We start from the raw sequence: 18,619 nt of genomic DNA on the forward strand, positions 1-18,619 counted from the left end.
GTTCAAATAATTCTAAGTGTGAGTGAGCTCCGAGCTGGGCAATTTAATGTATAGGTTACCCGAACTGTCGAGATATTGAGCTGGAAATGAGTAAGGATAGACGGGGTGGAATAGACATCGTAGGGTTTATACCCGATCTATCTTTACCTTAGGTGTTAGAAGTAGCTTGCTTATACCAGCGAGGTAACCAGGTCTTATGCAATGCCTAGGTCCTTGTCAGTTAGGCATTTTTTGGCCCTTAGGCTTTGGAAGGGCCACGCCGAAGTAGCAACTGGGTCTTCTTGTGGCCCTTAGTCTTTGAGAGGGACCCATAGTCTGCTCTTGAACTTCACCCACGCTGAAGTGGCAATTGGTCTTCTTGTGGCCCTTAGGCATTGGGAGGGAACCGTAGTCCGCTCCTGAACTTCACCCATGCCAAAGTGGCAACTGGGTCTTCTTGTGGCCCTTAGGCTTTGGAAGGGACCTGTAGTCTACTCCTGAACTTCACCCACGCCGAAGTGGCGACTGGGTCTTCTTGTGGCCCTTAGGCTTTGGAAGGGACCCATAGTCCACTCCTAAACATCGCCCACACCGAAGTGGCGACTAGGTCTTCTTGTGGCCCTTAGTCTTTGGGAGGGACCCGTAGTCCGCCCCTGAACTTCGCCCACGCCAAAGTGGCGACTGAGTCTTCTTGTAGCCCTTAGGCTTTGGGAGGGACCCGTAGTTTGTCCTTGAAATTCACCCACGCCGAAGTGGCAACTAGGTCTTTTTGTGGCCCTTAGGCTTTGGGAGGGACCTGTAGTCCGCTCCTGAACTTCGTTGCTCCTTAAAGACCTGTGGGTAACTAAATGTCAAAGGACCCAGGGTGGTTAACCCGGTGAGGTCACTCCGATGGCTAAGTTAGTACTCTCATAGTAGACTACGAGCTAGAAATCACAATATGAGAGTTAGAGCTTGCTTACTTGTTTCTGAGACTGGTGCCTTTTCAATTCGTAATCAGAGGTAGTATCGCCTTTGGTTGCTGATGTTCCATGCCCGAGGTACTTGCTTCTCTTCTAGGGTTTCGAGCTCATACGTACCTTCCCTGAGTATCCGCTTTACTCAATAGGGACCCTCCCAGTTCGGTCCGAGCTTACCTACACCGGGCTCAGGTACCATAACTTTCCGGAGGACCAGGTCCCCTACACGGAAGTGTTGCTTCTTGACTTGGGCGTTATAAAACCGAGTTACTCTTTGCTGGTAGGTTGTGGTCTGGATGTATGCGAGATCTTGTACCTCTTCTACCAGGTCGAGGTTGGTGCGGAACTCATCACTGTTTCCTTCTTCGTCATAGGTTTCCAGGCATAATGTAGGTACCTCGATCTCGGCTAGGATTACTGCTTTCGTGCCATAGGTGAGGTTGAAGGGAGTTTTGCCTGTGGCGGTCTTGATGGTAGTTCGATAAGACCATAGTACGCTAGGCAGCTCATCTACCCAAAGACCCTTGGCTCGGGCTAAGCGAGCTTTCAGTCCGTGGAGTATGGCTCTGTTTGTGACTTCTGTCTGCCCGTTCTCCTAGGGATGTGCTATCATCCCCATCTCAGCACACCAGTTCTGGAACTTGATATCTTCAAACTGCTTACCATTGTCAGAAATGAGCACTCGAGGTAGTTTGAAGCAGCATACTATGCACTTCCAAAAGAAGTTCTGTGTAGTTCAAGTTGTGATTGTTGCTAGGGGTTTCACTTCTACCTACTTCGTAAAGTAATCCACTGCTACTACTAAGAATTTTCTCTGTCATTTCGCTGGCGGGAATGGTCCAAGAATGACGATTCCCCACTATGCAAAGGGCCATGGGCTGGTGAGGTACTTTAGGTCGGAAGCAGGTTGGTGATGGACATTGGCGTACCTCTGGTATTTGTCGCATTTCTTAACGAGCTCGAGTGCGTCTTCTTTCATTGTAGGCTAGTAGTATCCTTGTTCTAGTGCTTTCTAGGCGAGAACCCTGCCTCCCAAGTGTCCACCGCACAGGCCTACATGGGTGTCGTGGAGGATGAGCTCAGCCTCTGAAGGTCGCAAACAACGCAAGTAGGGAAACATGTAGGATCTTCGGTACAACCGTCCATCTATCATGACGTACTTGGATGCCTGTCATTCTACCCTTCTGGTTGCATTGTGATCTGTAGCTTGGGTTCTGTGAAGTAGGTAGCTCGCAAGTGGTTCAATCTAGCTCGGCTCTGTTTGTGCAACGGGAGCAACCTCTTCTGCCCCCCCAAGAATGTTGGGCCAAAGTAGGTTCTCTATGTGCACGATCCTCATGGTGTTGCTGCTCGTGCTGGCTAACTGGGACAGGGCATCGGCCTCAGCGTTCTCGAACCTTGGAATCTGCCTGATGAAGTATGACTGGAAGCTTTGTAAAACTTCCTTGACCTTGGCTAAATAAGCATCCATGGCGGGGTCGCAAGCTTCGTAATCGTCGGTGACCTAGTTGACCACGAGCTGTGAATCACTGCATATGATGATGTGCTTCGCTTGTACCCCTTTCCCCAATGTGAGCCCAGCTAGTAATGCCGAGCTGACCACCTCATCGCTCGCGGGGAGGTACAACTTTAAAACATCGCCCTCCTCGGGTACCGTCGATCTTAGGGAGAGGGAAACAATCCTTCGGGCAAGCTTGATTCAAGTCAGAACGGGGTTAGCCACCCAGCTCGGGTAGTGGACCTCCCTGATGAAATCGGCTGCGAGGAGTTTCCCAACCTCCTCATCGACTATCTTCTAGTGCTCCGGGGAAGGGATAGGTTGCATTTTTTCTGTCTAACTACCCTAACTAAAGGATCAATGTTCAACCTGTGAGTTATAACCTTAGCATTTATATCGGGCATTTCTACCGCAGAACAGGAAAACACATCTAAATTCTTGAGTAGAAAACTTACCAGTTGAGAGCGGAGAGGCTCTTCGATCGCGACTCCGATATGGAGAGTTTTGGCTGAGGTCGAGATGTGGATCATCCCTTTGGTTACGTGGCTCGCTCCTTGAAGTATTCCACAGGTCGTTCTAACTCGAGGTCATCTACCAGCTTGGCTTTCCCTTTGAGAGCAGCAACGTAACACTTCCGTGACTCGAGCTGGTCTTCCGAGCTACCCCTACCCCGAAGTTCATGGGGAACTTCATGGCCAGGTAGTAAGTAGATACCATCGCGCGAAGCGCGTGAGTGATGGGTCATCCCACAATGGCATTGTACAGGGAAGGCGTTGCGACTACTAGGAAGGCATGCTCAAACCTCGCGATGTTGGGCCATGTACCGACCTCCACGGGTAAAGAAACTCGCCCGAGGGACCTGACTTCTTCTCTGCTGAAGCCCACTAGAGGAGTACTTGCGGGCTGGAGGTCACTTTCCCGGAGCTGTAGCTTGTCAAAGGTGCCTTTGAACAAGATATTGGCCAAACTCGCTGAATCTATCAGGATGCACCTGACTTCGAAGTCGTTGATCTTCATTCTTGTGACCAGTGCATCATCATGGGGGTACTGAATCCCGCGCACGTCATCCTCGGTGAAGAATATAGGATCCTCAGGCCACGACTACTTTGGAGGGTTCTGCTCTTCACGCTCTAGTTCGCAGGCTAAAGTTTTTCCCGCTTCTGTGGAACAACCAGCGACAACCGACCCATCGGTGATCATGTTGACTATCCAGCAAGCTGGTCTTTCTTTGGGCAGCTACCTCTGTTCAGTCAGCCTGTTGTTGGACTTGGGAGCGTCTTTCTTTTGCTCCCCTCACTGATCTGCCTGGCCTTTATTTCTTCTTCATACAAAGTTTCTCAAGTACACGCGATAAATGAGCTCTTCAATCTCGTTGCAGAGGTTTTTACAGTTTCGGTGTTATGATCGTGGTCTCTGTGAAATTGACAATATACATTTTTATTTCTAAGGGTCAGGTCGCTTCTCAACCGGGGTGGCCACTTCACAAAGGAAGCGTCCTTGATTGCCATGAGAATTTTCCCTCGCTTCGCGTTGAGGGGTGTGAAGCTCGTTCTTTCAACCGGGGGAGCTTGGGGATGAAAATCTGACATGTTCCCTCCCCTAGTTGGGGACTTGCTTTTCTTTCTTTTGCCACCACCGTTGTTCGATTTGTGGCCCTCCCTCTTTCTTTTCTCTGCTAGGGCTTCAGTCCGTTGGTTCATCTCTTCCTCGGGGAGGCTAGGAGCTTGGGGGATAGTGGAAAGGCTAGGAGTTTGGGTTGAAAGACTCGTTATACTTGTCCAGGGGGGACCTTGAAGTTCGTCGGCATCGGGGAGGCTAGGAACTTGGGGGATAGTGGAAAGGTTATAGAGAGGAGGGGAGCGGTTTTTGTGACTCCCGAGCTTACCTCCATTTTGCCTTTAGGCTACTCAGGTCGGCTAGATCGCGCGAGTTAGCTGGGATTTACCGCCTAGGGTGCTCCGGCATGCCTCCTTGGCCGCTGCTCGACTGGTTTCACAGCGGTGCTGCTGACCTCCGCACTGTCAGACAGTGCTTTGGTCAGAAGTGATTCGGACTGTCGGCTACTACAGACTGAAATGTCTTGCCTGGAGTCCTCAGCTAAGACCTCAAACCGGTTTCCTGCGAGAGTGCCTTCAGGTCGCGAAGGTCGAGGTGAACTGATTCTGGTGGGCCAAGTATCTTTCGACCTACTCACTTGTTGAGAAATGGGAGGGACTTGTCTTTCTCTCCTGCCGCGGGACGAGACCTGGGAGGTTTCTCCTCGGCAAGGGCAGCTGCTTTGGCGACGAGCCTTGCTCGGGGTGATTGGACACTGAGGCGGGGTAGTTTGCTAGTTCTACTGCAGCGGTGGGAACTACTGCTGGTACATGTGGTGCATAACTTGTTGTTGGTACTGTTGGAACTGTTGGACCTGCTGCATTTGGGCTTGAATAGCCCGTACACAGTATACCAGGTCGCTTAGTTGGTTTTGTCCAACTCCAGGGGAACTATGGATGGTTCAACGGAGGTTGCACCCACTACAGGGGGAAGTGGGGCATTCATAGGCTCAATTGGTTGAGGAACTGTAGGTGCTAGGATCCCACCCACGGGGAGCGGTATGGTGAACTAACCTATGCAGACGGTTGGGAACTGAGGTTGCCCCCTGGAGATGTTTGCTTCTTTGCGCTATCCGGCGTTGCTGGAAGGAGTCATGGGTTTGGTTTTGAGTTTTTTAGGTTTTTGGAATGGAAATAAAAAGGCTTTTAATAACAAACTTCCCACAGACGGCACCAAATGATGTGGCATAATCCAACTGCTCCCTGTTGGATATGATCTGGCTGCCAGCAACGATAAGAGATGAATCAGAGATCCTGGGGTGGCTCACCCAGCGAGGATACTCTGATGTCTAAGTTAGAGCACAGTGGTAGTAGAGAGCTTGAAGATGGTAACAGTGAGAGAGCTAGAGAGCGAAGATTACACACACAACAATAAGAATAGAACATACCTTCGCCCCTGGGGGGCGGAGTCTTTATATACTGGGGTCCATGCGGGTTGGTGGAACGGTTACCGGATCCCAGCTATGATGGGACTTGCTTGCGTGTTAGGTGGGCAAAACGTCGTCAAACAGTAATGTTGTCCCTTCCCGTCAAAACTAGGGAGTTGGTGAACTAATGTGACCGTTACAAGGTACGGTCCTGTGGGATACAGAGTACGGCAGTGTGCTCCTCGAGGTTGCCATGCGGAGGTCTGAACGGTAGGTGAGCTGCCTGTAGGATATCTGGCTGTTCGATGGCGAGCTTATTGGTAGTGAGCTTCTCAAGCTTGTGCTCCTTAGGTCTGCCTTGATACGAATGCCGAAGTGCCCTTGGACCGAGGTGATCCATCGGTCCGGGCTCGATCTATAACGAGCTTGGTTCCGTTATCCTAGTCACAATCTGATATCGAAATGATCTTAGCTCGAAATGACTTTAATTCGGGTATTAACTCACTCGAGCTCGCTTTGTAGCGAATTGATTTATGCTGAGTTGTCACTCATATTAAATCATGTTCACGTGTTTCCCTCTCATGAGGTCGAGCCAAATTCCACTTCATCAGGTTTTTATCAATATTAAGAAAATCTGTACAAAATACTCAGCGATTTGATAACTGATATGCTTAAAACTTGGGATTTGTTTCTAGTTTCTACGTGGATAATTATGGAAGTGTTATATAAATGATGAAATGTAACACCTATTGGATTACTCCACTCTTTCCTCATTTTTTTTAACCGACAAACAGAGATCGATTGGTTGTTGAGTCTAACATATCGACTTTGGGCCTTGTCACATTCGTGTCAAGGTATGTGTAATTTTGTACGACAGAAGCGGCTCCATAGCTCTAGACCCAAATCCATCAGATGATTGGAAGTTGGGGACAATCAGATATGCACAAATTGATAATAAGAAAAAGAAAGCTTATTAATAGCACTCCATAACTTCATAATTCCATTTTATGGCAATTAAGTTGGATATGAATAAAATTTATAATAGAATGGAATGTATTTGGAAAAATCAATGAAAAAATTAGGATTTGAAGAAAAATGGATAGGGTAGATTATGAAATATGTATCAACAGTGTCTTATAGAGTCCTCATAAATGGATCCCCTTCTAGGGAGATTCATCCAAAAAGGGGTCTTAAACAGGGAAACCCCATTTCACCTTATCTTTTTTTAATTTGTTCTGATGTGCTTTATACTATTCTCAACAATTTGGTGTAGAATAAGTTGATGTTTGACATTTAAATTTGCAGGCAAGCCCAGTGATATCCCATTTATATTTTGCAGATGATAGTTTTATCTTCTTCTCAACAAACTTCAAGGAAGTGGGCTCTCTCCTTCAAGCTATTTCAATCTATGAGCAAGCTTCAGGACAAAAGGTCAAATTTGACAAATCAAAGGTCAGTAAGCATTTGTACCCAAAATTTAAAAGAGCTCTGTCAAAAACCCTACACATTAAAAAGCTGGACAAGCCTTCCATTTACCTAGGAACCCAACCCCTGATTCCAAGAAGGAAATGTCTTCTTTTTTGACTTTCTATCTGAGAAAATGGCATCAAAAGTCTTAGGCTGGAGAGACTACTTGCTTTCTCACAGTGAAAAGGAGATCCTTCTAAAATCAGTGGTCGCTGCTGTCCCAACTTACTACATGTCTAATTTTCTCCTGCCAAAAATAATTTGTTCAAATCTTCAAAAATTACAAAGAAAATTCTGGTGGGAGAATACTCAGGAAAAGAGGAAAATGAATCGGATAGCTTGGAGCCAAATTATCAAAAATAAAGCTGATGGTGGCATAAGAAATAGGTATCCTCATTTCTTTAATCTAGCCCTCCTAGCTAAGCTTGCTTGGAGGCTTTGTGAAGACTCTCAGAGTTTGTGGGCTAGAACTTTGAAAGCAAGGTACTAGCCCAATGACCATTTTCTCCAAGAAAAGAATAAATCAATCTTGGGAGTGGAGAAGTATACTAGAGGGTAGAAAGCTTCTCTTGTTAGAGGGTTGTTGGAAAGTCAAATGTAGGTTCCAATCTAAACATCTGGTCCGACCCTTGGATTCTAAACTTGGAGAACTTTAAACCAATGGGACCTTGTTCTAGAGAGTCCAAAAACTTAAAAGTCAGCTCCTTGGTTGATTCTGAAAGGAGGTGTTGGAATATGGAGAAGATTAATGATCTCTTCTCTGGACCTACTGCAAGCACTATTGGCAACATCATGCTAGCCTCTAATGAGTGGGAAGACAAATTCATTTGGACTCCTACTCCAGGTAAGTTTACAGTTAAATCTGCCTACCGATTAGCTACAAACTTCTACCCGCATGCATCCCTCTCTTTCCCTAGGTGGTGTGGCAGTCCCAAAGGAGATTTAGAAGCTACCGATCGAACCCAGATAAAACACTTTACATGGAGATGCTGTAATAAGGGGTTGCCAGTAAGAGAGAGCCTAGAAAGAAAAAAGTCATAAATTCTGTAGAGTGCAAGAGATGTGGTGCTGAGAAAGAAACTCCTCTCCATGCCCTAGTTCTATGTATGGTTTGGCTCGGGTCTAGGCCTAAGAGCTGATACAGTGAATGGGGATGAAAAGTTTAAAATTTGGTTTTTGAAAGCCATAACTAAAAATGGGAAGATGGTCTCTGAAGATGGATTATCTGGAAGGATAGGAATGCCTTCTACTTTGAAAACACTGACACAAGCCCTTTTGTTATCATTAATTCTGTGAATGGGTCGATAGCAGAGATGTTTCAGCCATCGCCTCCGGGATTGGAAAACTGTTCTAGCGCTCTGAATGCTTCATATCAAATTTCATTTTGGCTACCTCCAAATCAGGGTGCTTTGAAAGTAAACGTGGATGGAGGGTTTTTTACATGTAAAGCCTCTTTTGGTTTCCTAGCTCGAGACAGCGGCAGTGTTGTTTGGTGGGCTGGTTTTAGCCAGTGCAATACTTCTACGGCAGTTTTAGCAGAGGTGTTGGCACTTTTTGAAGCTTTGAAAGTAGCAGTTCAACAGTGCAATTTTAATCTGATTTTTGAACTTGATAACCTCCCCATAGTTAACTGCCTCAGTTCAACAGTGCAATACTTCCGATACGCCTTTACATACGGTGTATTGGAGTTTTGACTGGTTCAGGGGGTGGATAGACATTAAACCGATTCCTCTGAACCAAATTAAAAAAAAAAAAAAAACTATTGATAGCCTCTACCAGCAGGTGTAAGGCTAATATGACAGCCCACAGGCTGGCTGTTGCAGGACTCGGTTCATCTTGTTTATTTGTGGATCGACTTCCCTTTAGCTCTAGTGCTTTCCTATAGTTTTTTCTTAGTGGTTTCTTTGCGTTTTTCTTTTTTTTTTTTTAATTCTGTTGGCTTTTGTTTCTTATTTTGGTGTTTGTTGTTCTCTTCGTTTTAATCTATATTTATTTTCACGAAAAAAAAACTCCAAACTGATATCTCAACTTTATTGCATACATAAAAATATATTTTTTTTCTTTTTTGTTTATAGGATAATTTTTTTAAACTATTGTTATGATTTAATTAATTGATTAAATCATACTGTTTCTGTTTCGGTCAATTGAGTAACTCTATTCTTACAGATAACCTCCGTAAAAAACAATGCAAAATGCCTAAACTATCTTTAGAGTTCAGAGGTTGTCGCTGGATGGAATTACAGGTAAATTTCTACTCTACCTCTTTCTCTCTCCACCCGCCGCTGGGTGGAGTTACAGGGTAGTGCCAGTGCCGTTGCCCAAAGGAAGAAGAGAGAGATCAGAGTTCAGATGCTGTTGCCGTCGCCCAGAGGAAGGAGAGATCGAAGTTCAGATGCTGTCGCCATCGCCCAGAGGAAGAAGAGAGAGATCGGAGTTCAGATGCTGTCGCCGTCGCCCAAAGAAAGAAGAGAGAGAGATTCGAGTTCAAATGTTGTCGCCGTCGCCCAGAGGAAGAAAAGAGAGATCGGAGTTCCAATGTTGTCGTCGTCGCCCAAAGGAAGAAGAGAGAGATCGGAGTTTAGATGCTGTCGCTGTCACCCAGAGGAAGAAGAGAGAGATTATATTGTCACCGTTGCCCAGAGGAAGAAGAGAGAGATCGGAGTTTAGATGTCGCCGTCGCCCAGAGGAAGAAGAGAGATCAGAGTTCAGATGCTTTTCCGTCACGGAAGAAGAGAGAGAAAGAGAGATGGGAGTTCAGAGGGGGTTGTTGCCGTCGTCGCTGTCGCCTAGAGGAAGAAGAGAGAGAGAGAGAAAGGTCGGACTCCAGAAGGGGTTGCCGCCGCTGTCACCCCTGTTCAATTCGCTCATACCACTTTAGTTGCTACTGCCGCCGCCACCCCTATTCGGTTCATTCTCTGCTTCTTCCCACTGTTGAAGAAGAAAGAGGATGAAGGGTGTGCCAGTTTGCTCGTTCCCTGCTTTTATTTTCTTTTATTCTTTTATATTTTGTTATTGACTGTTTACTGCAAATACGGTGCATTCTCTCCGATGATCTGATATTGATGGAGATTGGGAGGAAGATACAGGGAAGAGAGAGACGTCGGAGGAGGAAGATGATCGGTGTTGATGGAGACTGTGGGAGGAAGATAAAAGGAAAGAGAGAGAGGTTGGAGGAGGAAAGGTGTGATGGGTCGAGAGGAAGGGGATAAGAGTAGCGTTGGGTTTTAAAAAAAAAAAATTAAATGTAGAGTTATTCAATTGTCAGAAAGAGTAAGAATAGGTTATTAATTTAAGAAATTTACCCTTTGTTTTATTTATTTACTCTACCCCTGTTGCAGACGGGCTCAGATCTGCTACCCACGAGCTGTTCCCACATCATTACAGCTGCGCATCGGGAATATCTCCCTTATCAATCCTAGGGAGATATTCTCAATACATGGTGGTCGTGATGCTCTGTGGGTGGGGATGTGGGAACAATTTGTAAGTAAAGGATGCAAGTAGGATTTTATCCCAAAAGTCTCCGGCGCAGCCACAGGGAAACCTTACCAACCCGTTGGCACCTTGCATATTTTCTTTCTCTAACCTATAACTTTTAAGATTCATGCACTTGAATGCTTACCGGGCAGCAAGGTAGGGGATTGGATACAATCCTTCTACATGTAATACAGGTATACAGTGTACTTGGGTAACACTTAAATCTTTATTTCTTGATTTGCTTAAAATATTGCATTTGCATTACAATATAAGAATATGCCAGAAATACACATATGCAAAAACCAAAATACATCAAAAGCAACATTATCAATCTCACATGAAGTCAACTTCTATGACAAGAACAAATTCTTCTGTATATAGGCTCTCAGCATGGATGCCTCTTAACGTAAGTGGTCACAATGAAAAACAGCTGCAATACAAATTCCTTGGAATGAAAGGGAAAACAAGCAAACATGAAGAAACTAGATATACAAAGAGTACAAGCTCCAAACTATCTAAACCAACGGCCTTACATGCTAAATTTGCCTTCATGCCTCTTTCCATTTGAATATGAGACAATAGTGGAAATAATCCTCTTAGATAAAGGGCACTCAGCACTGCACATACTAGAGGTCTCCAATGAGATCCCCCAAGTCTTCAAGACCCTTCTATATTGCTTGCATAGTTCACTTGGTGAGGTAGTTAAATATTACGCTCTACCAATGCATTTGGCAGAAATAAAATAAAATAAAAAAAGCTGGCTGTCACTGGAATTAGAGTAGCTTGGCATGCTGCTGCAATCCACTCCTCATCATTGTACAAAACTCCTCATAGTTGATTCTCCCATCCTGTAGGTTTAACAGACATCAATGCCATTTTTAAATCTGCAACGTAACACTTTCAGGTTTCAATTTAGAGAAAACTTACATTATCTGTATCCACCTCTGAAATTATTTCCCTAATGCTGGCTTCATCACCCATTCCGTATTCCTTCATAGCTGTTTCCAATTCATCTCTTGTAATAAACCTGTTTAGAATGTATGGTTGAACAAAGTTTTAATAACATGAGTAAGACAGTTTGTAAGTTCTCTCTAATCTAGTTTCTACAATCCATCTTTAAGGCCTAGCCAAGTCAAGTGGTACCTTCACTCACCTAAAAGGCCCCAAATTGACTTTTGACATCATGACAAACCCTGTTAGTTTTCAACCAGATTTCTACCCATGTAACCATGTACATGTTGCCAATGACAGAGTAAGAACAAATCTCAACATGCCAACCCCAACATACAATGTAAGAAATAAGAACCAAAAAACCTGACACAAGAAAATTTCATACTTTGACATTGAAAATATTACAAGATTTGTTGTAGTTCACAACATTTCAGATTGACTAACAAAGCAGCATAGTTATAAATAAACTTACGTATGAAAATTACAAAATTAGTAGTTGAATAAACCAGGAAAAATAATTAATATTAAGTTTTTGATGGATAAAATAAATAATTAATTAATTATACTTAATATTAAGTTGTCAAAAAGTATATATGTTCATTGGAGAGAAGACAAGGAAATAGATCATTCTTGTTCTGAAGATTAAATATTCAAAGACAGTGGACTAGTGAGAAGTAAATCACTGATCTACAACACCATGATGTTACAATGAAACAAAAAGAAAAAGTAGCACACTCACCCGCTCTGATCTTTATCAAAATGCTGGAAGGCTTTATATAGATGTTCGTCTCTTTCTAGCTTGTGCCTATGCATGGTTGCAGTAATAAATTCAATATAATCGATTGTTCCATTTCCATCCACATCAGCCTGAAAAAGAAAGAAATGATCAACCCAAGAATTTCAGACATGTAAACTAAAAGATGAAGAAATCTAGCTTATTTTTTTCAATGCACTTATATCTTACAGCTTCCATGAGTTGTTTGACTTCAGCCTCTGATAGTTTTGATCCAAGTCGAGCCAACCCTGTCTTCAGTTCTTCATAGGTGATTGTACCACTCTTGTCAGTGTCCATGTTTGTAAACATTGCTTTCAGCCCTTTAATTTCTTCTGCAGAAAGATTCTCTGCGATGACCTAGAAGAGTTTCCAAAAAAACCAATAGAACATTTTAAAGAAGATTAAAATTAGAGCTAGCTGAAATGTAAGTTAGACAAGGATATTTTATTATTGAAATCAGCCTGTGAAAACACAAAGATAAGCGAATCAGGAATTGAAGCTGTGAGGATTCTTGCCTCCCTGCTTCTCTAGTGGATCAGAACCACCAGTAAGTGTGTCACATAAGGAGGAAATCCATATAAAGATAATGATCTGGTTATATGAAATTAAATCTTCCAAAGAAAACCTCTTTTTTTCAGTATATTCTATACGCATATACTAATTGGTGTTAAGAGTCATGTCATTAGATCAAATTCCACCTAGGTACAACATTTTGTACAAGTGCTGCCTGTAGTAGTTGAGGAAGGGATAACAGATTCTGCTAAACTTTCCATCCTGCTGACTTAATGGCAGTTTGTTCGGTCATAAACAATCTTGTGAATGAATAACTAACCTACCTTCAGTGCAAGTTTCTTAAGCTTGTTCATAGCCCTGAATTGCTTCATCCTAAACAGAACTGCACTATCTATTGGTTTGTCTGATGCTTCTCCATCTTCTTTAATCCATGGATGCTCTGGACAATCAGCCATTAAATCTCAATCAAAAGCATAGATTTGCAATAAAAATACCAAAGTAATTATCACCAAGGACACAATTTAATGTGAATTTATTACAATAAACTGATTTGTGAAGTTAAACCAATTCAACTCAACAAAATAAGCAATTGCATATTTGGAATTTTTTGAACAATGACCAAAACTTCAATCATTTATCATTTCTCATATTATCTTCGTGGAAACAACACAAACCTTATGGAATCCCTCTTAAAATTTGTATCATGATGAAAAGGTAATCTCCACATTAAAATATTTTGATATATATCAGCTTCTGTGCTCAACTTTCAAGTTATACCAAGTGAAATGCCATTTCATGGGCTAAGATAATATCTTATATTGCATATAGGACTTTACCAACAGCTAAGAAAATGGCCTTATTGACAATATGCAATAACTTAAACCTTGTGGATAATATTCCAATGGCCATATGTTGCGATCATATTAAGTCAATCTTGATGATAAAAAAGGATGGAGAAAGAATAAGAAAAAGAAAACAATGAAAAGGAGGGACACACCAAGAACTTGTGCAGAGGTAATCCGTTTTTTGGGATCCTGTGTGAGCATCTTTCTAACCAGATCTTTGGCACTTCTTGAAATAGATGGCCATGGTGCACTTTCAAAGTCAATATCTCCTTTCAGTATAGCATCAAATATTCCCTTCTCCGTTTCTGCAATATCCACTGTTAATACTGCACAAATCCCAAATTTTCTGACTGAAAGTTGTCAGAAGAGAACCTCTATGTTATATTACATAAAACAAATTTTTAGGACAACACTAAATGTTTATATTGTACCAGCCCAAAATGGAGGTACACCACTGAGCAGAATATACAAGATTACTCCTGCACTCCAAATATCTACTTCCTTTCCATAACTACGCCGCAACACTTCGGGTGCAACATAGTAGGCACTTCCTACAATATCTCTGTATACCTTTCCTGCCAGGAATACCACGGAAAACCAGTTAGTCATGAATAATAGCATAAAAATGTATCTCCTAATTCTGCTTGAGTATCACAACAGTCAATATATACAAGAGAAGCATTTATAATCTGCACAAAAGTAAAGCTAAAACCAGTAAAAATATTACAAAACCAGATTAGATAGAAAACAGAGATGCCAAAAACACACTTCTAATATCTTTGGTGAAAAATAGGACAAAGACTGAATGAATTAAATTCCCTTTACAAGAGAAAGCATAAACACAGAGGAATTGAGATCCAACACCAACAACAATGAAAAGAATGCCCTTTGTCATGCCTTGTAACTACAAATTACAGTAAGGAAATGGCGTCCTTCTTCAGTTCTCCAATGAGATGAACATTGTAGCAGTGCTCATGATACTGAACATCTTATAATCTTGGTATGCTCCAGGAGCTCCTCATAAGCTCATTTTCTATCCATCAAGAAGCTAGTTGTTTGTGTTGTCAATGATCAACTTAGCAAACTGTTCCTGCATGTGTTAGAAGTAGAGGATTTACGTCAGGCAAGAATTTTTGACTGACCAAGGTTCTTGATGGAGGACCAACCAACATGTCAAACTGATGTATTACCCCTAGGAAGATCAAGGTGGAGGGTTAGGAGTTTCACAACAAAGGAGGGAGGTTTCCATATGAAGGGAATTGAAAAGGAATTGTAATGCAAAAATGAAAAGGACAAATTAGAGTAGTAATCCAAGAGAGCAATAATCCTAGAATTCTAAAATCAACGAAGAAAAGATAAAACAAAGATAACCTAGAAATCAGCATCTAGGACTGTCTCTGAATCAGCATTTAAAGATCCTATAATGAGTTCAGGGGAGTATATTCTTTATCTTTCATGAAAAAGGTTAATACTACGACAAATCTTTAAATATTCAGAACAGAAAGTAATTTTAGTTTTTTATTTCTTCCTGGGACCCATGAGTAATCTCATTGTATAACAACCTGATGTATGAGTTATACTTTTATATGCTTTCAATATTTCAGGTGTAATAAAGAAAAATTTGCCATGAATCAGCACCTAGAAGAATTTTAAAGCAATTAGTACTTGGAAGAAATTTAAAGGAATGGTTCTAGCACCAAACTGAGGGGAAAGGGCTGAAAGCAAAATTCCACTCCAAAATTTTAGTCCTTTTTTAAGCAACAGTATGAACCTTATAAAGTATTTCCCTAATCTAAGGACTACAACAGGCTTTAAACAGAACAGAATGGCGAAACAGGATTGATGTAGCTGATCCCATATAGTTGGGATAAAGACTCCCAACATCATACCTTCAGATAAAAATATTTTCAGACTGAATCGGACTTCTAAAGTTGTACTTTTTGACCCATTACAACCATTTCCCAATCTAAAAGAATAAAACTAGTTTCAAAATTAATTCTAACCGAAATAAATAGAACTAAGGTGAACTCAAGTCAGCCTTAATCCCAACTACTTTCGCTAGATAGATACTGTCCTGCCACTTTGTTCTATCAAAAGCCGTGTTTTCTTTCAAATTATAAGTCGTTAAATAATTGTTTACCGCATTTCCATTGGCGTTTCCCTATCTCTTTTAGAGCCTTCTACTTGCATTAGTTCACCTACATCCATGGGTATTGAACACACAGGGCAGAGTAGATTTAGTACAGTTTTGGATAACCTTAAAAAATGTTCTAGAATACCACTGATTTAAATGAAAGGACGCCAAAAAAAAAAAAAAAACACTATATAACAAAGAAAAGAAAATGAATATATAACAAAGCACGAAAGGCAAAAGACCAAAGCATCTACACAGATCAACCATATTGTTGAACATTTCAATCTATTAAACCAATTTCTCATTGAAAGTTTGCCAGTTGAACAACTGAAGACAAAACTCACCTTCCTCAATAAACACAGACAACCCAAAATCGGTTGCCTTCAACATCGCTCCTTCATCCTTGCTGGAAAGCAAGAAATTCTCCGGCTTGAGATCCCGATGCATGATGCCCATGAAATGACAGATGTGGACAACATTCACGATGGCCCTGCAAATGGTTGCGGCAGCCCTCTCAGAATAATGCCCCTTGGCAATTATCCGATCGAAGAGTTCCCCACCAGCGCAGAGCTCCATCACAAGGTGTACTGATTGCCTATCCTCATAAGCTCCCTTAAATTCTACAATGTTAGCCTGTCCGGTCAAGTGTTGCATGATCTGAATCTCCCTTCTTATGTCATCCTTATCGTTTTTACTAACAAGCTTCCTCTTCGATATTGACTTGCAGGCATACGTGTGACCAGTTGAATTCTCAATGCAAAGGTAAGTAACACCAAACTGACCTCTACCCAATTCCTTTCCAATTGTGTAATGGGACTTAACATCTTCAAAAGGCTTTCCCAAGATGGTTTCTTGTCTGTGAGTAAGGGAATAAGGAGAAGACTTAACTGGAGCAGGGGTCAGCGGCTGAGTCTTGGGCCTTTCGGGTAATGGGCGGGTCTGCTGCTGGGCAGGAGGTTTGTGCTGCGTATGAACAACTGGCTCTTGTCTTCTTTGTTGATGCCTCGCAACATCTGCCCCTGATCTATCCCCGTTTACATCTAGTTGTGAAACGTTGTCCTTGCTGAAACAATGTCCCATGTTTCTACTGATTCAGGATAGAGCACCCAGATAGGGAGTTATGGCTATGGTGACGAATTTCAGAGAAATACAACCCAACTTGGGATATCCCAGAAAAAACCAAGATCAGATAAGCCAGACGGAATACAAAATCAAGAATAAAAGTGAGCTTAGGTTCTGATGGGATTAGAATTTCTGAAAAAAGGTCAGATTAGATTTTCTAAGCCGGCTCTTTGGACCAGTGAATTTAGTCTGCTTGAAAGCAGATGAACCCAGATGAGAATTTGGTCTCCTGCTTCTGAGAGAGTTGAATTTTCCAAGACTTGGAGAAATGATTCCAGTATCTGGACCACCACGACGGCACGACCACGGCCGGACAGAGAGACAAAAAGAAAGAGAGAGAAGGCAGGCAAGGATTTAGGTGGAGTAATTAATCAGCTCCAGTTTAGACAAATTACCTGATACTTCCAAAGAAATGGTGTGGTTAATTAACTTAATTCTCTCTTGATATTAATGCTAATTAAGAAAGAAATACTTCAGGCAGGATGACTGAAGTCTCGATTAAGAAGAACCCATCCTAGTGATCGACGCGTCTACACTGTTGCCATATCATAAAAAATTCAAGATGGTAGATTGAATGAACAGGTAGGAACCTTCTGCAATGAGTCATGTCCTTATGGTGGCACCCATGACCCAACTCATAAACCGGCCTCTACGGCCAGGATTCATCCACCTGACAGTGGGGCTCAGATTTCTAAGATGGACTGAGTTATAAAAACCCGAAGTTTTTTTTAATTGATATTTGATGATTATAATACGAATAGAGAACTGAGAAGAGAAAGACGATGGTAGTGGCAAAAACAAAAGGAAAGTCTTCGCTTCGCTTGGTTATGTTTGGTTTGAAAGAAAATCTTTACAAATTTTGTATAGATTTTTCTGTCTTTTTCTTCCTTTTTTTCCATCTTTTCCTTTAAACCAAACATAATCACAATGGGTGGAATGGAAAAAGTTAAAATGAAGAAATTTCACATTCACAACAGGACAACCTTGTTCCTAAAGACTAAAGCCAAAAGGCCATAAGACGAAGCAGAAAGAGACGTAAACAAGGTGGCAGAAAAGCCAATGCCCATGTAAAGCACTGAAATATTTTTAATTTTAAAATGAAATCTCTTTTACTGGAAACAGCAATGATAGATGGATAGAATGGTAGATAGATAGATCATAGATGGATCGTGGACACAAGTCCAAAACTCCAAAGAGAATATTGGATCAGGATATTTTCTTCTTGGTGGATAGAGTTCATAATCCTAACTGAGCACCTCCTTCACGACGCTCCACTTCGTCCAAAGTCTAACAATGAAATAAAATGTAAGATATTCTAATCCAATGCACTGTGACGCCATTTTCAAGTTTTAGCTGGTCCATGGAAAAAAACTAATTATCTCAATTCTTTGTTTGACTTGACATCCATGGACTTAGTCGTGGGGCCGAACCAACTTGCCTAACTACCAATACCAAGCCCATATTAGTTGCTTTTTTTTTCTGTCTTAATTCTTGTGCATATAGCATATACCTAAACCATTAATTTAAGACTTTCTTAACTGGTTCTGTGGGGTCATACAGCGAGGGTAGGGTAGTGTGGCCCATCCCTAAACCCATAGTGAAAGCGGGATTGTCTCCGCTACAACCAGTCAGAGCCCTTACCAATTGAGCAAATTGGCACCTTCAGGAAAGGTTTTTTAAAGCTTATAATATATATTTATATTTTAGTAAAGCTTATAACAATAATAATTAGTGGAGATGTTGGACTTTAAAAAAGAAAGGATTAGTTGAGATGTTGATTTGCCTTGTTGGCCAGTTGGCCTTGTTTATATTTCTAATGGCATTGTGAAATGTGAAGCATATATGGATTAGAGTCATAATTATGACCTTTCCTTACCGAAATCAGAACCAAAGCTGATTTATTAATACCCCCCGAGTTACGATTGTAACTTGATTTACCT

The 18,619-nt window shown here is 41.9% G+C and overlaps 1 protein-coding gene across 1 annotated transcript; it reads right to left on the minus strand.

Annotated features, from left to right (window-relative positions):
- Positions 1-10,546: 10,546 nt before the first annotated feature.
- LOC148875388 (calcium-dependent protein kinase 2-like) lies at positions 10,547-17,357 on the minus strand. The gene is made up of 8 exons (XM_088964623.1): positions 15,902-17,357; positions 13,855-13,998; positions 13,576-13,728; positions 12,902-13,017; positions 12,255-12,422; positions 12,030-12,157; positions 11,267-11,366; positions 10,547-11,187 (listed from the first exon to the last, which is right to left on the minus strand). The coding sequence occupies exons 1-8, from the start codon at positions 16,635-16,637 to the stop codon at positions 11,113-11,115; spliced, it is 1,620 nt and encodes a 539-aa protein (XP_088820749.1). The 5' UTR covers positions 16,638-17,357; the 3' UTR covers positions 10,547-11,112.
- Positions 17,358-18,619: the final 1,262 nt, after the last annotated feature.

Source organism: Nelumbo lutea, chromosome 1 (genome assembly GCF_056320005.1).
Source record: "Nelumbo lutea isolate HS-2025 chromosome 1, American lotus-T2T, whole genome shotgun sequence".
Taxonomy (NCBI): Eukaryota; Viridiplantae; Streptophyta; class Magnoliopsida; order Proteales; family Nelumbonaceae; genus Nelumbo; species Nelumbo lutea.